Here is a 21124-nt window from a genome sequence, read left to right on the forward strand (position 1 = left end):
ATCTTGATTTCTTCTCTATTCTTCTAGAATCATTTGTCTAGATATACAATTTTGGGTTGACAGTTTTCTCTTTCAAGATTTTAAATATTTCAGCCCACTGTCTTTTTGTTTCTATGGGTTCTGAGAAGAAATCAGTTATTAGTCTTATTGAGAATCCTATGTACATAATGAATAATATTTCTTCTTGCTGCTTTCAAAATTTCAAAATTCAGAATTTGAACAATTTGACTTGAATATGTTTTGGTGTGGATATCTTTGAGTTTATCTTGCTAGAAATTTGTGAACTCCTTGAATATGTATATTTTGTGCCTTCATCAGATTTGTGATGTTTTCAGCCATTATTTCTTTAAAAATTTCTTGTGCCTTGTTCTATCTCTTTTCTTCTTGTGGGACTTATGATGATGTATGTTTGATGTAATAGCACATATCTCTTTGACTGTGTTCATTTTCATTTATCTTTTTTTCCCTGCTCCTTAGACTCAATAATTTCAATGTATGCTTGTCTTCAAGAATGCTGATCCTTTCTTCTACCTTCTCAAATTTGTTGATGAACTCCCTCAGTGATTTTGTTTGTTTGTTTATTTCAGTGATTATATTTTGTGGCTCCAGTATTTTTTGTTTGGGTCCTTTTAAAAATAGTTTGTATCTCTTCATTGTTAATCTCATTTTGTTCATACAAGAGTTTCCAGATTTTCCGTAGTTCATTGCCCATGGTTTCCTTTAGCTCTTTGTGCATATTTAAAACAGTTAATTTAAAGTCTTCATTTAGTATGTCCAATATGTGGGCTTCCCTAGGGATTGTTCCTGTCAAATTGTATTTTTTTCCTGTGAGTGGGTATCCTTTCCTATTTCTTTGTGTGCTTCGTACAGTAATTTTTTATTGAGAACTGGACATTCTGAGCAATATAATGTGATATCTCTGGAAATCTGATCCTTTTACTCCTAAGTGGTTTCAGGTATTTACTTGTTAAAGTTTGCATCCATCCATTTTGACTTTTCCAAATGTGTACTCTTTACTGTGTGTTGTCCTTGAGTTTCCTGTTTCATCTGCAGCCACCCAGTGGCTTGACAAAGATTTATCTTCTTTCTCCTACAAAAAGGACTTTGTTCCTTTAAATATTTTGATATATGCCATTTTAGAAGCTGCTGCAGCCCAAGGAAACTGGAACCAAGGCAAAGATCTTCACCTGTTCCTTAGAGAACAAACAAACTAACCAAATCCCTACAGTGCTGGTTAGTAGCTAGTTCATATATGATGCTCTCTTACAAAAGATGTTGTAATTGTCCAGTCAGGTTCAAACTCATGGTTCTGAAATAGATAATTCCAGTTGCTCTTTTCAGCTCAGTGGTTGCCTTGGTGGAGGGACCAACCCTTTGAGCTTCCTACTTGGTCATTTTGCATACTGTCATTCCTATTATTTAATTTTTTAACCTTTTAAATCTTTTATCCATTTGGAATTTATGCTTGTGCATGGTGTGTGAGGATTATTGGGTCATGATTTTGAATCTATGCTTAAAGCAAGATTGGGACTTCAGAGTCATGATCACCATCTGGTTCCCAGAGTGCTAAACTCAATAGCATGCCCTAACCCCAAGACTCATCTCAGCTTTCTAAAGGACAGCTTGTATGAGGATAAGGAGACCATAGAGAGATGTGGAGAGGACAAGGATTAGAAGGGATGCAGTCAGGACAGTGGGGACCAGACACCAGGTAGTGACAGAAGGATTGTTCCCATGATAGGAATGTGCAGCAGAGACTGATGGGATGCAGAGGAGGTGGGGATCAGAGGTGGGGATGTTGTTGGGATGGAGGTGAGGATATGTTATTTTATCCAAAGGCACACAGAGAGTGGCTGGAATCTCAGTGGATTAGGAGAGAGATAAATTGACCTCTTGAGTCTGAGGTTTCAAAACAGACTGAGATCTTATACAGGGCTTCCTTCACTGCTGTATCCTCAATTCCATTAACAATTGTTGGACGGAGGTCTGTGGGTCTAGCACTGTTCAAAGTTGAAAGCTGCAATTTCAAGTTCTTCTCTTTCTTTTTAGCATGATTGGGGGTGGTGGTCAGTTTCCTGTTTGGTTTAGGGGGAATTTGAACTGGAGACTGACAGGTGAGTGAAATGTGGAGGATAGGAGTGCTGTTCCTGCAGCCAGCAAACCTAGACAGTTTTTGTTGCTTCCAACATTCTTGATCTGTGAAGAGGATCCTCTTGTGCAGATGGGAAAGAGGGAGGTTATCTCCTCTTCTTTTTCCTCCTCCTAGGTCAGGAGGTTATTAAAGATACAGAATTAGAGGCACCACCCCAGACCATCTTAAAAAGAACCTTTGAATAAAGCCAAAGGATGTGTAATTTTACGAAATTCTCCAGGTACTTTGAAGCATTTGATGGGATGGGGCTGGGAATACCCACCTGGGCCAATCTTGCTCCCATCCCAAACTCTGGATGGGAATAAAAGTGACCTATGGGAAAAGGAAGCTGGGTGATATACCCCCCAACCTTCCTGAGGGAGGAACTTTCTGGCCTGGCACAGCATGTGGGAAAACAGGAAACATGGCAGGGAAGAGTTGGGGACTGTCCTGCTTCTTTTGCTAAAATCCCAGGTTCCCCCTCTGTCCCAAGACATCCTGCCTCCTTCCTCTGACTATGCCATCATAGGAGTGGAGACTTCTTATTTGTCAGATGGTGTCCACAGTCCCCTTAATGCCATCCTTGACTGCCTTTCTTTGATTCAAGAAGCTTTTGCTAGTGTCTACCATAAGTCCTTACTTCTGAACTTGAGCCTGTAATAGTGGACCAGCTTAAGGGAGATGTTTTATTCTGGAGGTATTTGGGCTTCCCTGCTTGCTCCTGGGGCTGAGAACCTAAGTTAGGGGCACTGAAGGAGGGGAGAGAAAATGTGGGAGCCTTGTTGGGATAGGTACCTCTCTGGGCAGAAAGCCAGGGCTGGAAAGAGCTGCACTCAGAGCAGGAGGGTAACAGCAAGTCTTGGCACATGCTGGGCTGTAGGTGTCTGAACCTATGTAATGGAGGTGGGGGTATCAGAGGAAGGCACTGAGGGAGTCTGGAAGGGACTGGAATTCAGGTATAGACACAGTTACCAGGAGAGGGGTTGAAATTACGAAAGGGATTGTTATCCTTCTCTGGTTAGGGTTAGAGTTCTCCTTAGATTAGCATTGATGCGGTGGTTACAGTGGGAGGTGGTAAGCATAGGACCATGTAAAGATTATCGGGGTAACACCCACCAGCATTACCTTGACAGGGTGTGTCTATCTGGCTCACTCTTTCCTTAGAGGCTGTGTCTGCTGTGTCAGAGGGGCTGGGGGATCAGGGCTCTGCAGTAAACTGGGGACACTTGGGGATGAAGATGGATGTATAGGTGAAAGATGGGGCTGCTGGAGAGGACAGACTCACTTGCTGACCTTGAATTTTTTTAAAACCACACAGCCAAGTTGTTGAGACCAGGGGTATGCGTGTGAATCCCAGACTGTCCTTATAAGGGGCAGGCAATGGGGCAGAAATGAGAAACTGGAGTTTAGAGGAAGGATAAACTATCCTGGTCTGAGGTGGCTAAGGAGGATTTAGAGTAGAGAGTAACTTTGAAGGATGGATTTGGACCGTGTTTGGGTTTGTGGGTCTGCAAGATGGGTTGTGTAGTTGGCATGTATACAACCCAAACAGGGACCGGACCCGCAACCCAAGCATGTTCTCTGAGCAGGAATCAAACCCGTGACCTTTCAGCTGACAAGATTACAGTCCAGTGAACTGAACAACACCAGCCAGGACTGCTAGCACTATTTACATGAGAAATGGCATCCATTTCCTTCCCGCCGTCTGGATTCCCAAGGGTCTAGCTGCCTGCCCAGGGCCTTGACTCTGAGGCCTCTGGCAGGCTTGACCTTGTGATACCCTGTGGAAAGCCCCCAATATGCTTTTTGTTTGGCCATGAACCCAGAGAAGTTACAGTGCAGGAGAGGAACAAGGCGGGAAAGGCGGCCAGTTGGCAACACCCACCCTCCTTCTGGAAAGAAGTCTGCATCTGGCCCATTCCCAGGCCCCCCATTGCTTCCCCATGCTCTCTCATCCAGACCAAGTATTCAGGGTCCTGGCCTCACTGTCTCTGGGGATCTGGGGCATTATGTTCCCCAGCATCTCATATTGTGCTCATTCCTCCATCCCCACTTGGACTCAAGGTTGTTCTCCCTTCTTTCCTCTCCCTGCAGGGGACATAGGAACCATTCTTGTGCTTCATTCCCTGACAGCCCTGGCCTATGCCATGGGCCCCTGAGCCCAGGTAGAACACTAGGCTTTGGACGGCTGGTTAAGAAGCTGAGGCCCAGCCCCTCTCACATGGTGCAGAAGGCAGTGTCTCCATGGGGTTTATCCCTGTGCTCACCCTGTGTTTGTTGGCCTCCCAGCATGGGTGATGGTGAGCAGATACAAAAGGGAATTAGATGTGGTCTCTATCCTCTATCCTCAGTGTTTAACAGAAGGAGTAATTTAGTGGAGAAACCACTGTCCTCCACTGCAGGTGGTCAGTTGCCTGTAGTTCTCTCTGTAGAATTCTGTAGTGCCCTTTGCAGAAGTCAAGGGAAGGGCTTCAGAAGGGCAGAGCCATTCACTATGATGATACCTCAGAGGGCCAGGGGCAAACTCCAGTGTTTCTAAGCAAGCATGGATGTATTCCTAGCACCTGCCACCCATTCTGCAGTAGTAAATTTTTGAGTTTTGCGCTCCATGAGGCTTTTAATTCAGATTTCACCACTCATGAGCCCAGGGGCTGTACCAGGGTTATGGGATGTTATGAGCAAGACTTCATCACTCAACAACATCCTGCATGAAATCACAGGCTTTGACCCTATCTTTTCTCAGTTCTTCACTTTGCCGAGAATTGAGAATCCTGAAAGTCTCAGTTCCAGTTCATCTCTTTGTCCCCAACCCTTTGTTACTGGACTTTGGTCAGCACTGTGAACTCATGCTGCTCCAGGGCAGGTAGGAGCCTCTAGGGGACTATGGGGAGGGCCTACTTCCTGTAATCTAGGATGTGTGCACATTAACCTTGTCTTCCCACCTGATGCTGCTGTGACCTTTCTGGGCCATTGCCTTCATTATGGGCTTCCCTATAATCTCCCTTTCTCTGTAGCTCTCTGCCCAACTCGCTCCAGGCAGGGAGGATGCGCCTGTCACAAGACCTCCAGTGATCTTTGGGGAGGCGTTAGGAAAACACCTGGAGAGTGTTGGCTCAGCAGGCCTGGGCCTTGTGCCTCCTCATCCTAGAGGCCACACTAGGGGCTAGGCCCCCGTCTGTTGGGCACAACATCACCATTCAGAGGAGGACACATTCTTGCTTCTTCTCATTCTGGCATTTCTACATCCAGCAAACACTGAACACATTGTGTTAAATGCTGGGGTCCTGTTGGAGAAAGGGAGTTCTGGATTTCCTTATGAATCAGTGAGGCAGGGGCATCCCACAGTCCCCTCACCACATTATAAGGGAGTGATAGCACTTCCTATGCTTCCTCCAGCTCTTGGCTCCTCTGCAGTGGGTCAAAATATGGGAATACAGAAGTGCCACCTTCTGAGAGATATATGAGGTATCCAAAACAGAGGTCCGTCTATACTCTCAGGGTGCCAGTTGTCTGTTTCTCAGTTCTCTCCTCCCACTTGTATATACCCCTGGTCCCTGGCTAAACACTAGGGTGCAACATCTGCTCTCTTTCTCTGTTTCAAGCCCCATCTTCTTCCTTATGCTCTATGCATCTAGACTTGGATTTCTCTGCTGTTTTTCCCACTGTGTTTCAAGAGCACCTACTTTACACATATGATCACCAAGTTCAACCACTTCTGCACTCACCAACCCAGGGCTCAGGCTCACACACTGCTACCAAATTCTTAGGCCCTAAAAGCAAAACAGGACACTTCTGGTCAAGAAGGCAGCATAGGTAAACACAGCTCACCTCCTTTGCACAACCACATCAGAAATTACAACTGAATTACAGAACCACCGTCACTCAGAACAGGCAGAAATTGAGTTGAATGGAAGTCTGACAATTATGGAATTAAAGAAACCACATTGAGCCAGACTAGGAGGAAGGGCAGACGTGCAAAATGGGCTGGTCCTACATCCACATGTGGTGATAAAAATTTGGGAGGGATATCTTGAGAGAGGAGTCTCAGATCCACACCAGGTCCCCCAGCCCAGGGTACCAGTGCCAGAAAGATAGGTCCCCATAACTTCTGGCTGTAAAACCTAGAGGGGATTAAGTCAGTAGAAGAAATTTCTGGAGTCCCAAGCACTTTCTCTTAAAGAACCCACACATGAACTTACTCAGACTCACTTTCTCTGAGCTTGAGCACTGGGATAGCTGCTTGAAAGGCACCAGTGGCACATGGGGAAGAACTGAAGTGTCAGGCATCAAGTGAGAGTTGGGACACAGGGTTCTCCCAGACAGAAAGGTGGGCAGAGCCACAGAACCAGTAGGCGGATGCTACATCTGAGACTCCATCAACCTGGCCAACACTATTTACTGTACCCTAGAGATTCCCTGAGGCTCTGTCCCACCCAATTTACAGCTGTTAACAGTAGCTTTTCACTATGAATGGAAAAGTAGTCTTGGCTCCTGCTTCACGACCTCCTAAATCCTCTCAAACAAGCAACAGCTGGCCTCAGTGAGCCTCCAGCCCCAAAATTCTTGCTAAGTGGCCTCAGGCACAGCACCAACAGCAGCTAGCCTAGATCCACAGCTTGACTGCGCCTGGGAATCTCCAAGTATAGCAAATAGCAGCCACCTCAGATTGCTCTGTAGCTCAGGCAAGGTGGCCCTGGGGCAAAACACAGGTGAGGGCTCACCTTGGCCAGCATAACCCAGGAAACCCCAGGGCCTGTGTACCCAGAGGACAGGTACATACCATGCTGGAACACCACCACACTGCCACTGCACAGCTGATTATCTACGGAGGGTGGAAGTTGGTGGTCAGTGGTCACAGCAAATCCTTGCAACTTACTAGCCTGGATAAATCCCTCCCATTGATCTGCCAACAGCGACCAAGGCTCAACTACAAGAGGAGGATGTACTCAGCCAACATGAAGAGAGTACCTCAAGTACCCAGCTTAGGTGATAGGAGAGGCTGTTCCATTGGACCCTACAGGATACCCCATACATTGGACCATGCTAACAAGTCAAGTTGTGATAGCAGCTCTATCTAACACATATAAACAAACAGGGAGGCTGCCAAAATGGAGAGAAAAACAAAACAAAACATGGTCCAAATGAAAGAACAGATCAAAACTCCAGAAAAATAATTAAACAAAGTGGAGGCAAGCAATCCATCAGATATGGAGTTCAAAACACTGGTTGTAAGAATACTCAAGGAACTTAGTGAGGACTTCAACAGCATAGAAAAGATCCAATCAGAAACAAAGGATACACTAATTGAAATAAAGAACAATTTACAGGGAAACAACAGTAAAGTGGATGAAGCCAAGAATCAAATCAATGATTTGGAACATAAGGAACCAAACACAACCAATCTGAACAACAGAAAGAAAAAAGAATCCCCCCCCACCCCCAAAAAAGAGGATATTGTAAGCAGCCTCTGGGACAACTTCAAGAGGTTCAACATTCACATCATAAGGGTGCCAGAAGGAGAAGAGAAAGAACATGAAATTGGAAATCTATTTGAAAAACATGATGAAAGAAAACTTCCCTCATTTAGTGAAGGAAATAGACATGCAAGTCCAGGAAGCACAGAGTCCCAAACAAGATGAATGCAAAGAGGCCCACTCTAAAACACATCATAATTAGAATTCCAAAGGTTAAAGATGAAGAGAGAAAGTTAAAAACAGCAAGAAAAAAATCAGTTATCTACCCACAAGGGTCTTTTCATCAGCTGATTTCTCAGAAGAAACTTTGCAGGCTAGAAGGGACTGGCAAGAAATATTCAGTCATGAAAAGCAGGGACACACAACCAAGATTGCTCTATCCAGCAAAGCTATCATTTAGAATTGAAGGGCAGATAAAAAGCTTTCCAGACAAGAAAAAACTAAAGGAGTTCACCATCACCAAACCATTATTATATAAAAATGTTAAAGGGACTTGTTTAAGAAAAAGAAGATCAAAACATGAATAATAAAATGGCAATGAGTACATACCTGTCAACAATTTAATCTAAAACACAAACTAAGCAAACAAGAAGAACAGAGACAGAATCATGGATATGGAGGGGGTTTCTATGGTTGACAGGTGGGAGGGGTGTGTCAGGGCATGGGTGAAGAGGTGAGGGGATTAAGAAGTACAAGTAGGTAGTTACAGAATAGCCATGGGGATATAAAGTACAGTATAGGAAATGGAGTAGCCGAAGAACATATACGCATGACTCACGGACATGAACAATGGTGTGGGGATTGCGTGAGGGGGTGCTGGGTGGGAGGGGGAAAACGGGGAAAACTGAGACAATTGTAATCACATAAACAATAAAATTAAATAAAAAATAAAAACAAAACAAAACTTGGCATAGTAACTTCCAGAATTTTTCTCCACCTCTGGCCTTGGCTCTCTATATTTCCCCTCTCCCCTCTCCCATGATCTTTTCTTAGCTCCTCATTTACCCCTCCAAGTTTTTCTCCACCCCCCACTCTTAATTTTGCGGAAAACTCCCTTCTCTTGATATATAAAGTTCTCCCTTATTTTTTAAAACTACATTTATTTTTTAATTTTTATTTATTTTTAGAGAGAGGGGAAGAGAAGGAGAAAGAGAGGAAGAGAAACATCAATGTGTGTTGTGAATCATCAATTGCCTCTCATGCGCCCCCACTGGGGACCTGGCCTGCAACCCAGGCATGTGCCCTGACTGGAAATTGTACTGGCAACCCTCTGGTTTACAGCCCGCGCCCAATCCACTGAGCTACATCAGCCAGGGCCAAAGCTCTCCCTCATTAATGTCACCTAATTCCTCCAATGAAGTGTCTGTGCTTTTAGCTGAGGCCAACTGCTCGACTTGAGGAACCACTCCTATTCTGTATTTCTGTACCATGACTTGGCTCCAGCACTTCTTCCCTTGCTGTCATGCAACATGAATTTATATTTCTTGATTGTATGTTTTTCATCAATATCCAACATGCTATATCTTCTCCATTTCAAAAATTTTTGGTGTTTTCATTTTTTTGCACTTCTGTGGCGCAAAATTCTTTGAAGCAGTTAATTATACTTGCTGTCACCAATGTTCTTTCATTCCATCTCAAATCTACTCCAGTCATTCACCTGAGTCTACACTTCTCAAGGTCACGATTAATCTCTATGTTGTTAAATCTAATAATAAATCCCAAGTCCTTACTTGGCTGATTAGCAACTTTTCATGCAGTTGCTCACTTTTTCATTGCAATGACTTCCTCTATTGGCTTCCATTATACCACACTCTCCTGTTTTTCTCCCACCTCACTGGCTGCTGCACTCAGTCTCTGCTTATTTTTCCTATTCCTCACCACTTCCCCTGCCCCAAATTTCTTAATGTTGGACGTCCTGGAGCCTGGTCCTTAGTTTCTCCTTCATTTACATGTATTCCCTTGTGGTCTTATCCATCTATGGTTTCTTCTCTCTTTCTCTCTCTCTTTTCTTTCTTTCTTTCTTTCTTTCTTTCTTTCTTTCTTTCTTCTTTCTTTCTTTCTTTTTCTTTCTTTCCTTTCTTTCCTTTCTTTCTTCTTCTTTCCTTCCTTCTTTCCTTCCTTCTTCCTTCCTTCCTTCCTTCCTTCCTTCCTTCCTTCCTTCCTTCCTTCCTTCCTTCCTTCCATCAATCATCTATAGTGAGGACCCTCCCTGAGGACCATCTGTCTTTTGTGTTGAGAATGGACTGTTGAAGGCATGGTCTCAGGAAGAAGCTGGGAGATTAGTTATGATGTTACTGCAGTAATCATAGCAGCAGAGGGAGTGAGAAGTGGTCATGTTATGAACTCATTTTGAAGGCAGAGACAACAGGATTTACTGATGGATTGGATGTGGATTGCTAGGAAAAAAATGTCAAGGATGACACCAATATTTTGTCCTAAAGAAACTGAAACATGGAAATTGAAAAAAAATAAAAACATGAAAAAAAAAGAAATAGAAGGATGGAGTAGCCTCTAACTGAAATGGTGAATACTATGATTGAAGCATGTTTTATATGAGTGATTGGGTGATGATGGTGGGTGGAGAATCAGGAGTTCAGTTTTTTATTTTGAGATGAATATTGGACGTCCAAGTATATATGTCGATTAGATAATTTGGGCACGTGACACTGGCTATCCCATGAGATCATGAACTTCATTGTGCAAGTTCTGTGTCATGTTCATTGTGTGTTTGCTATAGTACCTTGCATATAGTAAGTACTCAAATATTTTAATTGTTGAACATAATATGCTTATCCAGGTCATTTCTATTGTGATCCTTCTGAGGTGTTTATTAGCAGAAAACTTCCTCCTATGGCAGGTTCCCCCATTCATAGTGCTTATCATATTAATGTAATAATTTGTCTGCCCCTCCCCAGTCCAGATTTTGGATTCAAGGAATATTAAGGCACTACTATGTGCCAGCCATTAGCCTAAGCCCTGGGTATATGGGATATTATTGTAATTATTCAGACAAGAATGAATGAGAAATTGAACATAAGGAGAGGTAGTAAAAATAAAGGAAAGGGGCAGGTTTGAGAGATACGAAGACTAGAACCCAGTGGCTGACTTCATGTTTGGGGTAAACAAAAACGTGGATTTATAGTTAGGCAATTTCCTGATGTTGGTGGAATGGAGGCTGAGTGTTCAGATTTTGAATTAATTTGCATTACCTTTGGACAACAAGGCTGAACTCACTGCTCTTCATCATATGATGGGCAAATGACCTATTATCAGCGCTTATTCAGGTCCGTCTCCTAAATCACTTGGGCCTTGGGTTGTCTTCCTGGCTCTAGGTTCTTTTGAGTACAAATCAGATTTGCTTTGTTCCCTAACATGCCCTGGTCAAAAACAAGCCAGTTTCTGTCCCAAATACTCAGACCTCTGTTTGTCTGTATGCTACCTTGCGTGCCTCCCTCCCAGCTTGTCATTAGGGGCAAAGGACAAGCCCCTATTCATATCCTACTGTGATCTTCATTCTAGGACTCACTTATTCCATACAGATGATGGGCAGTTGAGGTGGGATTGAGGCAAGAGAGTTACAGGAGCCTCCCAGATGAGTCCTCCAGAGAGATCTAACAAATAATTGAGAAAGAGCACAGAGGAAGAGATTCTATAATTTGCTTTGACCTACCATCCCATTAGCTATGTGCTTTTGAAAAACACAAAGCACTTCCTCAGGACTGGACGACTGTGGCACTTTTCTAAAAAGCTCCCCTCCAGATGTGGCCATATGTAGAAGTCATCAATGAATTTTCCCTGTGGATTCCTGGCCACTCCTTCTTGTCAGTACTATCCTCATGACCATGTTGCTCCTCTGGGCCCAAAGATACCATGGAAAGCCCAGATAGAATTCAAGTCTGATGTTTCCCTTCAATGCACAAGGGCCTTAGACAAGGGCCTTCCTTCTCTGCTCAAGTCCCTTTATCCACTGTTCAGAGACAGGCTGGGAGGACTTGGTGTGAAATGCTGACTGTGTGTAAGTGTGGGTCAAAGCTCCTTCCCTAGATAGGAAGGGCACATTAGCCTCCCTCATGCTTTCCCTTAACACACCACAGTGCAGAGAAGGAGCAGACAGACGAGTCTTGCTTAGACAAACAGCTGTATTTTGGGTGGCACTCTGTCCCACCTGCACATGAATGAAAATGACAGTAGCAGTGTTCTTCAAGGGACAAAGACATTGAAGAGCCTACACTGTCTTTGGATTGTGCTGGGTCCTCTTGAGCAGGCCAGTATTTCCTTCTGGGGTGAGAATTGAGAATTAGGGTGGGTTCCCTGGTTGGGTGGCACAAGCCAGTAGAGGACAGTGCCGAGGGCAGTGGCGGGGTGGGCCCAAGCCTGAGGCAGAGTGGAGTGGATTGAAGCAGGAGCGGTGCCGGAGCTTACTATCTGGGGAATGGGAGCCACCTGAGAAGTACAGGCCCACCTGCTTCTCAGTAGGGGGAGACTGGGCCTTGAGGTTCCCTCTTGCCTTCTTCTCTGTCTTAGTTCTGTCCATGGAGCTTCTGGCTGGAGCCACCTTCTTTTGTACCTTTTCTTTTCTGGTGTGGGCCATTTTCTCAGCTGCCAAAGACATGGGTTCCTTGTGCCCTTTGCCTTTTGCCTTGGGGTTTAGACACTGCAGAAAGGACTTCATCGTATTTCTCAAGCCCGATTCTGGAAGGGTGGGCCTCATGTGACAATGGACTGGCACCACCTGCCTCTGCAAAACCCGACCTTGCAAAATTTGTCCCTGTGATGGCTTATGCTGAATGAGATGGCCTGGGAAAGGATGGCCCTGTGACACCTGGAACCCCACAGGCTGGACATTCTGAGGGATCCTTGCTGGGTTGAGGCTGACATTGAGCCTGGTTTGACTGTCTTGCAGGCCATTCTTCTTCGATTTCTCCCCTCCAGGGACTCCTGGAGGTGGCTCTGGGGGTTTGAGCTGAGGGCGATGCTGGGAACTGTGTTGACAGGGAGCATCAAGGTGCAAGCTATGTCTCCGTCTCCGGGGGCTTTGGGGTGTCCTGTTCAGCAGCATCCCTTCTGGCCTCTGGGCTTCAGCAGAGTGGCTTTTTTCTCTTGCTGAGGAGAGCACAAACCCTGCATCTCCTTCTCCGTGGTCTCCTGCTGATTTGGGTTTCCCTGGCTCCTTTTCCTTTTTAGCCAGCTTGGGCACTTGGGCTAAATACTTGCTCTTGCCAGGGCTTTGGGACTCAGGGCTCCAGGGCTCCTCCAGGCTGTGCTTGTTTACACTGCTCTCCAACTGAACACAAAGCACCTGGCCCTCTGTCATGTCTCCACTGGGTTGTGACATCTTGGAGGACTTGTAGGCAGAGGCATGGGGTGCTGCTCTGGAACTAGGTTGCTTCTGGTTCTGCTGCACTGCCTTTAACTCGAGGGCCAGCTGTCCTTTAAGGCAGAGCCATTTTGGATCTGGGGCACGGGGAATGTTTGGTGGGATGGGGAGATCCTGGAGTGATGCATCTCCTCGGTTGTTTAGACTCCCAAGAGACGCCTGTGTGGATGTGGTCTTTGGGATTACTGCAGTTTGTTTCCTGGACTCCCTAGCCTTTGTGGGAATTCCCCATTGTATCTCTAGCGTTTTCCTTCTCAGATGGAAATTTAGTTTGGCCAGGATGGATTTCTTGAGGAGGTAGGGCTTGGCACACTCTGTCTGGCTTTCTAGAGGCTGTGTCTCAATCATTCCTTCCACAGGCACTTCAGGCTGAGTATCATCTGCAGTTTCTGCACAAGTGTCATTGGCACCTTGAAGGCATGGCCCAGGGCTTAGACAACACTTCTCTTCAGTGTCAGAGGCAGCCCCCACCTCTGGAAATGCAGTCAGAGGTTCTGTTAAGATTTCAACAGGTTCAGGTACCACCTCTGTGACTATAGCTTCAGTAGTTATTGCTGGAGTAATGGCCTTGGAGAGAGCCACGTAATAAAGAGGAGGCAGCCCTGACAAGAAGGCCAGATACTTGTGCCAGAAAGTTGTCTCCAGTTTCTCAATGGCTTCCTTGGACAGGGTTCGAGGTAGCTTTGGATGTTCAGTGACAGCTACTGGTGAGGTCTGTTGCTGCTGATCTAGGGATGTCGGCATCCTGGACATAATTTCCTGCTGTAGGTCCGTGTCCATTGCTGCCTGTAACTCCAGGGGCTTGCTTTCTGGTATGCAGGTGAAGGTAGCTACTTCGAGACCCCCAGGAATGATGCACTCACAAGACCTATATACATGGTCAGGGACCTTGCCCTGGTGAATCTGCTCACATTTGGAGTTGATGTGGCTCTTCAGTATTGCCTTGACTTGGTCAAATAAGTGTGGCATGAGGACTCGGTCCTCAAGTGTTGCCAAAGTGTCACCAGCCCCACCAATGGCTTCTAGGGCTGAGGGGTGGGGACCACTCACACTGGCTAGGGTTGTGCTGCTCCAGGATGGAGTCTGCTGGTGAGTGGGGGACAGGAGCAACTTGAAGGACTGCTGGATCTTTGGGGGCAGGCCCCAGCGATGGTGAATCAACTGCCTCTGGAGGTGGAATTTCAGCAGCCTCCGGGTATGGTCTGGCAAGAGGAGTTCTCTTGTGAGGATGGAGATGGGCTTTCCTGGCCAGGAAGTTTTCACAGTTTCTGGAGACTGGGCTGTGTCACCACACTTATATGTCACAGGGCTCTGGGTATGCTGAGCTCTCTGGAAAACAGCTGGCAAACTGCACTGCTGCTGGAGCTGCCTCTGCAGTAGGTGCCACTCTAAGGCTTCACACTGGGCCAGAGTCAGAAATGGGACATTGGCCTGAGCTGGTGGATGGTCACAGGGCATGACCCAATTTGGGGATGATGGGGGCGAGGGTGGGCGTGACTGGGGTGGTGTTTTAGGCAACAGAGGGAGGAAGGAGAGGTCCTTGAGGAGAAAAGGATCCTTCAAGGGGAGCCTGGGCAGGCTGTTGTTTGTGGAGTGACCTTGAGAGCCCAAGAAGGTGTCAGCCAGGGACTCACTGTGCAGAGAAGAGAGGCCACAGAATAGCTGGCTGTATTTCTGCTGCAAATGGCCCACAGAGTCCTCAGCCTGTTGCCCAGGAAGTGGATAGAAGCCACTGAAGTCTTTAAGAGCTGCAGAAGGCAAGGCCAGAGCCATGTGGTTTGGGTTTTGGTGGTAGTGGTGTCTTTGTATTGGGTCTGTAAGAGACCATTGAGAAACCCAGAATGCCTGGGTTGCCTGGCCAGCCATACATGAACCCCAGGTCTGGTAGGAAGTAGCTGCAAGTTTCTCAGCAGAGAATTCATAAGTATCGTCTTGAATGAAAGAAATTGGTTGGTTATTCAGGGGTTGGTAAAACAATGGTGGGTTTGGCATAAGCTGCTTCAGGGACTCCTCTACACGTCTGGGAAGCCCCCACCTCTGGAAATGCATCCATTTTTTGACATGTACCTCCAGGAGCCTCAGGACTTCAGGACTGGGGAATGGCAGGTGGGTAGGGAGGACAGTGAGCATAGGTAAGGCTACAGGATGTGTCATGGTAGTGATCACTTGGTTCATGGTCAGCAGAGGGACCTGGGGATGCAAGGGCTCCTGATCTTGGTTCCCATACACAAGGTTGAGGTTTTGCTGTATAATCTCCTGCTGGTTCACAGGAATCCTACATTCCTCAAACCTTGAAGAAGACATAGTCTCTTGGTGTTGGGGCATATCTTGCACTTGAAACCCTTGTCCTAGTTGGATATTTTCAGCCCTGTGTTCTTGCATAGCAACTGTGCCAGCAGATTGGACAGCTGGCCAAGTAACTGGCTGGGTTAAACATTTCTGATCCATCAGTTGTGATGCCGAAAGGGTTGCATTTGGAAGCGGAAGCTCTTGAAAGTGTGTGGGGTGATGCTCCAGACTGTGTTCAAAAGACACATTAGACTTGGGAAATATCTCTAGGCAAGAGGAGCCCTGTGATGGCCCCAGTGAAGTGGGATAGATCAGGATGTTCTCACCCACCAGCAGCTGCTGGATCTCCAGAGCCATGGTATTGCAGACTTGGCAGCAGGTATCTGTACATAGTACCCTCCGCACACTACCCTCCTGGGGAAGCCAGCTCTGGCTGGAAGAGAAAACATGGCAGCTGTTACTGATGGTGTCAGGCAACACATGGGAACACAGGACGATGAGTGACTGGGAGGTGGATGAGTTGCCGGCTGCCCTGTGTTAAGAAGCTTAACCAGGAGATGGGAGATGGGGTACCAATGGTTTGCTGATAGGGCTTCACCAGGGCCATCACTAGGCAGAACCTGGACTCAGCCTCATTTGGGGCTAAGAAGGCCACAGCATGGTACTAAGTATTTCCAAGCTGTGGAAAATGAGGTCCTTGTGGGAACTCTGCTTCCCGGGGACTGTGAGGTATACACAACGTCTCTGGAGAGTCAATCTCATTCTCTAGAGTTCTTAAGAGGAGGATGAGACGTCAAGCTCCTGGCTGAGGGCTGTCCTAGAAACTGAGCTCCCTGGAGACAGCACCAGGGGAGGTAATGTCAGCAGGGCCCAGGGGTCTTCCCTTGAAAGGGTGTGGCTGTAAAGAGACTATGACAATGATGACTTATTTATGCACTATTCACCCATTCTCTTAGCTGGCTAACTGGTCTTATGGCTGAGTACAAACCCATGTAGGTTTTATGAATTAAGCACTAGTCAAATTCTGAATTCTGGAGCATTGCGAGCCTAGCCCAGAGCAGAACTGGGAAACGCCTCCCTCCTGAGTTGTCTGAGTCCCCTTTGCCCTGGCAACCCTCTCAACCATGCTGCAGCCCCCACTGTGTCCAACTCCCTCCCAGCCATTATCCCTCTCCTCATCCCTTTCCCAGGCCAAGCAGAGGAACCATCATGATCCAGGCTGGAGCTGGGACACCACAAAGAGCAACTGATCACCTTTTCATGACAGCCAGCAGTTCCCATGGCTTCTCAGCTTCTTTCCGGGAATGTCTCCTAGCTGAGAAACCAGGAGACAGTGTTACACGGAATGAGAGAGGATTTGGGACATCCTATAGAAGTTAAAGGCCTCTGAATGAGAAGAGACTGAAAACCCCAACAGTCGATGCCCTAAGGCACATCTGTGTACAACTCAACGAGTTACAGTGTGCTGGTCTGGACCAATCCCATTAGGTCTTCACAGCCACACTGCGAGTGAGGTGGGGTCTTCAGATGCCCATTTCATGGAGAAAAGACTCAGAGCTGGAGTGACTTCCACAGGGCCATGAAACTAGTAAATGGCACAGCTAAGGGCTTCTCTTCTACTTCTTTATTCTTCATTTCCTGGGCTGAGGTGGCAAATTTGGAACATTCCTAGGCTCTGATTTCCCACCCTAGAAAGTGTTCTGGCAGAATTTGTCAACTTGGGGAATTGGAACCTTTTGTGGTTAGAGTACTTATTCCAAGCAACAGAGGTCAAAGGGGGACAAAATTCATGGAACCTCACCCACAGTGGAGGGGAGTCAGAGAAGGCATTGGTACTTTACCTCTTAATGCTGCATCTCTAGCCTTTTGCCTGAGTGTCTGATGATGCTTAAAGACAAAAAAGTTAAAGTGTGAAGGTGGAATACCATGTTCTTTTCATGTTCATAATAAGGCAAAACTAATATAAATTTCCAAATTCCTTTCTGTGCATGTCTCTACTTAATACACTCACCTACATTTCCTTCCTCTACTCTACCCTTTTCACCCCAACATTTCATTTTCTAGTTCTTTCTCATTTACTTCAAGGCTCTGTTTATTCCTTACTTCCTGTTCCCTTTCCCAGGACTAGTCCTCCAGGGGGCTAACCATGACACAGGAGGGATTGTGGAATAGATTCAATGGTGATGGTAATCAGTTCTATCAGCCTTAGGACTTTTGCTTACTAAATCCACCAACTAGAAGAAGCCCCCATATTGGGATGTCTTTTGAGATCCAGTGAGGTAGATCCCATTTCATCCAGGTTGCAACCCAAGGTAGACAGAGAGGTTCTGGATTTTTCAATTAGAATACACTGCAGGGATGGCTCAGTAAGATATTTCTAGGTTCTGAGAACAGTACCATATTAGAGTAAATGAATGTATGGTATAAAAATTGGCAAGGAAGGTAAAAACAGACTCTAGGATCTTAAAAAGCTTCTTATCTGATATTTAATTAGTTCAATTGTAGAGTTAATGTTTCCCTACCAGACAGCAACTTGTTTTAGGTTCCACCTTTAATCCTTGGTAACTCCTTTTCACTTGCCAGATAATTAGGATAATAATGAAGATGATGCCGTATACATATAAGAAATATCCAACATTCCAAAGAATGAAAGTAAAGCTAAGCATGATCTAAACCACATGAGCACAAGGAGACCAGCCGGTCCTTTATCCAGGCAGTCAGGATCCTAGTGCCTAATGACTCATCCTCTTACCTCACAGAGGATGGAACCAGGTCACCAGACTGCATCACAGAGCCCTTCTGTTTCACAAGGCAGGTGTTGTGTCAAAGAGTTTGATCTATTTTAGGGAAGAGTGTGTGGTGATTCAGTTTGTAGATTAGGGTGTCTGGTTGTCTGTAAAGGTACAGAACCAGAGACTAAATGTGCCTGCTCACAGGCAGTGTCTTGCTCCCACTTTGCCTTCACCCTCTACACCCTACACCAGACTGATGACTCAGTTCTCTTCTTCATAACAACTGTCTGGTCACCCATCCACAGAAAATTGAGTGTTTAGAGCACCTCCTGAGGAAGAGGGACAGAGGAAACTCCACCAACTCCCCTGCTTGTACTGGAAATGTATCTGAGAAGTACACACGAGCTTAAGGAGGGCAGAGTCTGGTTATGGCTTGGAAATGGAGAGTCTTGATGTAATAGGCAATGGTGATTGGAAATTAGAGGTGCATGAAGGGGACCATGGCTGATGTGGCAGGGAAAGGCCAAGGTGGTAGTATCTTTAAATTTATATACGTGGGGGAAGGAAGCCATCATTGTGGTGGGAAGAGATTTTTAAACACTACTTTTAATGAGGCAAATGAACTTGGCTCATTTCTGGAGTTCTTTTCTTTTCTTTTTTCTTTTTTCTTTTTTCTTTTTCCTCTTCTCTTCTCTTCTCTTCTCTTCTCTTCTCTTCTCTTCTCTTCTCTTCTCTTCTCTTCTCTTCTCTTCTCTTCTTATTCATTTTTGTCCTAGAGCTGCTTCTACTCATATGACAGCATTCTGTTTGGTCAGGATGATGATTTCCCTATGGACATAAGTAACCACAACCTAATTGCTGCTTGTGGACTTACATATCTTCTCTGCATATGTGCTGTTTACTTGAGGAGTTGTTTCTTTTTTTTTTTTAAACCTGACTTTGGTAACTTTTAGGCAGGACTCTCTTTTTTTTCCAGTCAGCCCCAGGACATATCATTCCTATAACCTGACTACTAATTTAGACATTGTGTTACTTGCTTGGCTTCTGTGGATTTTATGTTATGACTCTAATATCCCAGATTCCTGAGTTTCCTTGAGAGTGTTTTGCTTTGGTGACAATGGTCTAACAGCCCAAATTCTTAGACTCAGATTCTTTTAAGAAGTTATTTGGTTCTTCCAGCATCCAGACCCTCACCCAGCTGGCCCTGAGCTGGGCCATGTCAAGGGTACAAAGACATCTGAATCCTGTCGCCTTCCTGCTCTCAAAACACTTAACTCTTAAATTTCCAACATAAGACCAATTCACACAAAGCAAGAGCCAACCGCCTAGAAAAAATAGAATTATATATTCATTTGTGAGGCCTAGGTTGCAAACACTCATTTCAGAGAAGAGAAAGCATAGTGAGGATCAGGGTGGTCAGAGAAGGCTCTTGGGTAGAGTGACATTGGATTTGGGTCTCAATGTATAGGTTGTGGAGCAAAAAAGCATGTTTCAGGTGGCAGAAAAATTTATCAACATGCAGAACACTTATCAACATTTGGCAGTAGGAAATGCAGTTCATTTTTAGCAGACATTTAAGTGGGTAGATTAGAGAGGACTTATGAGAAAGATTGGAGGTAGAGACATGAGGCCTTTTCATGATAGGCCAGTGCATTTAATTGATTTCAGTAACTGAAATTAATTAGTTTTATAATGGTACAGAATTCAAAAGGCAAAAAAAAAAGGTATGTGTTATGTCTCTTTCCCACTCTCGTCTATGTATTTTTCAAAATTAGTTTAGCATGAGAAATGTAAATAAACTGATATATTTTCTGTACAAATGAAAAGATGTGACAGATCTGTTTTCTCTTGTTTTATTTAAGATATATGAATATATCTTATATATATAATTTTCTTTGAGACTTATAAGGTCTTCTTTGATAGAACTTCAACATAGTTTATCTTAATCCCACATTCATGGATATTTATTTACAATCTTTTGCTCTGAATAATAATGTTGATACAAACTCCATGTATATAAATCCTCATACACAGGAATAAGCATCTATAAAATTCCTAAGCATTTAATTGATGGATAAAAAGGTGTGACAATTTTAAATGTTGATACTGCCTATTTCCCCACCAATTGAATGAATTTTCACTCTCACCCAAACTGTGTAAGGGTGACTCTCTTCCCATACTTGCTGATTCAATATTATCAAATTCTTTATCTTTATCAACCTAGGAAGTGATAAGTTGTATCTTGTATATTTACAAATTTGTTTTAAGGTAGGCTAATCACCTTTTTGTATATTCATTTCCTTTTTTTGTTAAATATATGTTCCTATTCTTTAACCACAGATTATTGAACTTTTACTTATTGATTTATAAGTGCTTTTTTTAAAAAAAGATTATTTGTTTATTTATTTCTTGTAGAGTGAGGGAAAAGGAGGGAGAAAGAGGGAGAAAGAGAGGGAGAAAGAGAGGGAGAGAAACATTAATGTGAGAGAGAAACATCAAGCAGTTGCCTCTTCAATGCACCCCGACTGGGGACCTGTCCTGCAACCCAGGCATGTGCCCTGACCAGGAATTAAACTGATGATGTTTCTCTTTGTAGGCTGACATCCAACCAACTGAGCCATACCAGTCAGAGCCAGCCTAATTAATCTTAATGAAAGACTAGACAGTCACCTCTAAGGAGATATTGTGGAAGGTCACCTGTATAGTTGGGGATGACTACCTTCCTGGATACCATCAAGCTGGTAAGAATTCAGTCATAAGTTTTAAGGAATTGCTGAAGGCCAAAGTCAGGCCAGCATGAGAATACAGAAACTCTGGGAGCCACAATTATAAAGGCAATTCACATTCACTTGCAGGCTGTTTTCCATGGATTTTACTGTGTGTTCACAAGAAAGACCGGGTGTAGTGTGTGAGTCCTTAGAAAGTTTCCCTTGTGCATTAGAGATCTTCCAGCAGAGGGTGGGGTAGGATGATGGAGAAGGCCCCACTCTTAAGCCCCAGGGGTACAGTGCCCAGCTAAAACTGATTCTGAGTCAGAAAATCAGAGAGCCCTACCCCTAACCACCAATCGGCCACTGAATAACAAATAACAGTAGTCTACTGCTGAAATAGAATCAAGAGC

General features: G+C 45.0%; 1 protein-coding gene across 1 annotated transcript; it reads right to left on the minus strand.

Annotated features, from left to right (window-relative positions):
• Positions 1–11902: 11902 nt before the first annotated feature.
• On the minus strand, positions 11903–18082 carry LOC114491362 (protein FAM205A-like). Its single transcript, XM_028505402.2, has 4 exons — positions 17794–18082; positions 17113–17158; positions 16526–16586; positions 11903–15704 (listed from the first exon to the last, which is right to left on the minus strand). Exons 1-4 carry the CDS (start codon positions 17935–17937, stop codon positions 11903–11905), a joined length of 4053 nt encoding a protein of 1350 aa, XP_028361203.1. The 5' UTR covers positions 17938–18082.
• Between the last annotated feature and the right edge of the window lie 3042 nt (positions 18083–21124).

This window comes from Phyllostomus discolor, chromosome 3 (assembly GCF_004126475.2).
Source record: "Phyllostomus discolor isolate MPI-MPIP mPhyDis1 chromosome 3, mPhyDis1.pri.v3, whole genome shotgun sequence".
NCBI classification, from domain to species: Eukaryota; Metazoa; Chordata; class Mammalia; order Chiroptera; family Phyllostomidae; genus Phyllostomus; species Phyllostomus discolor.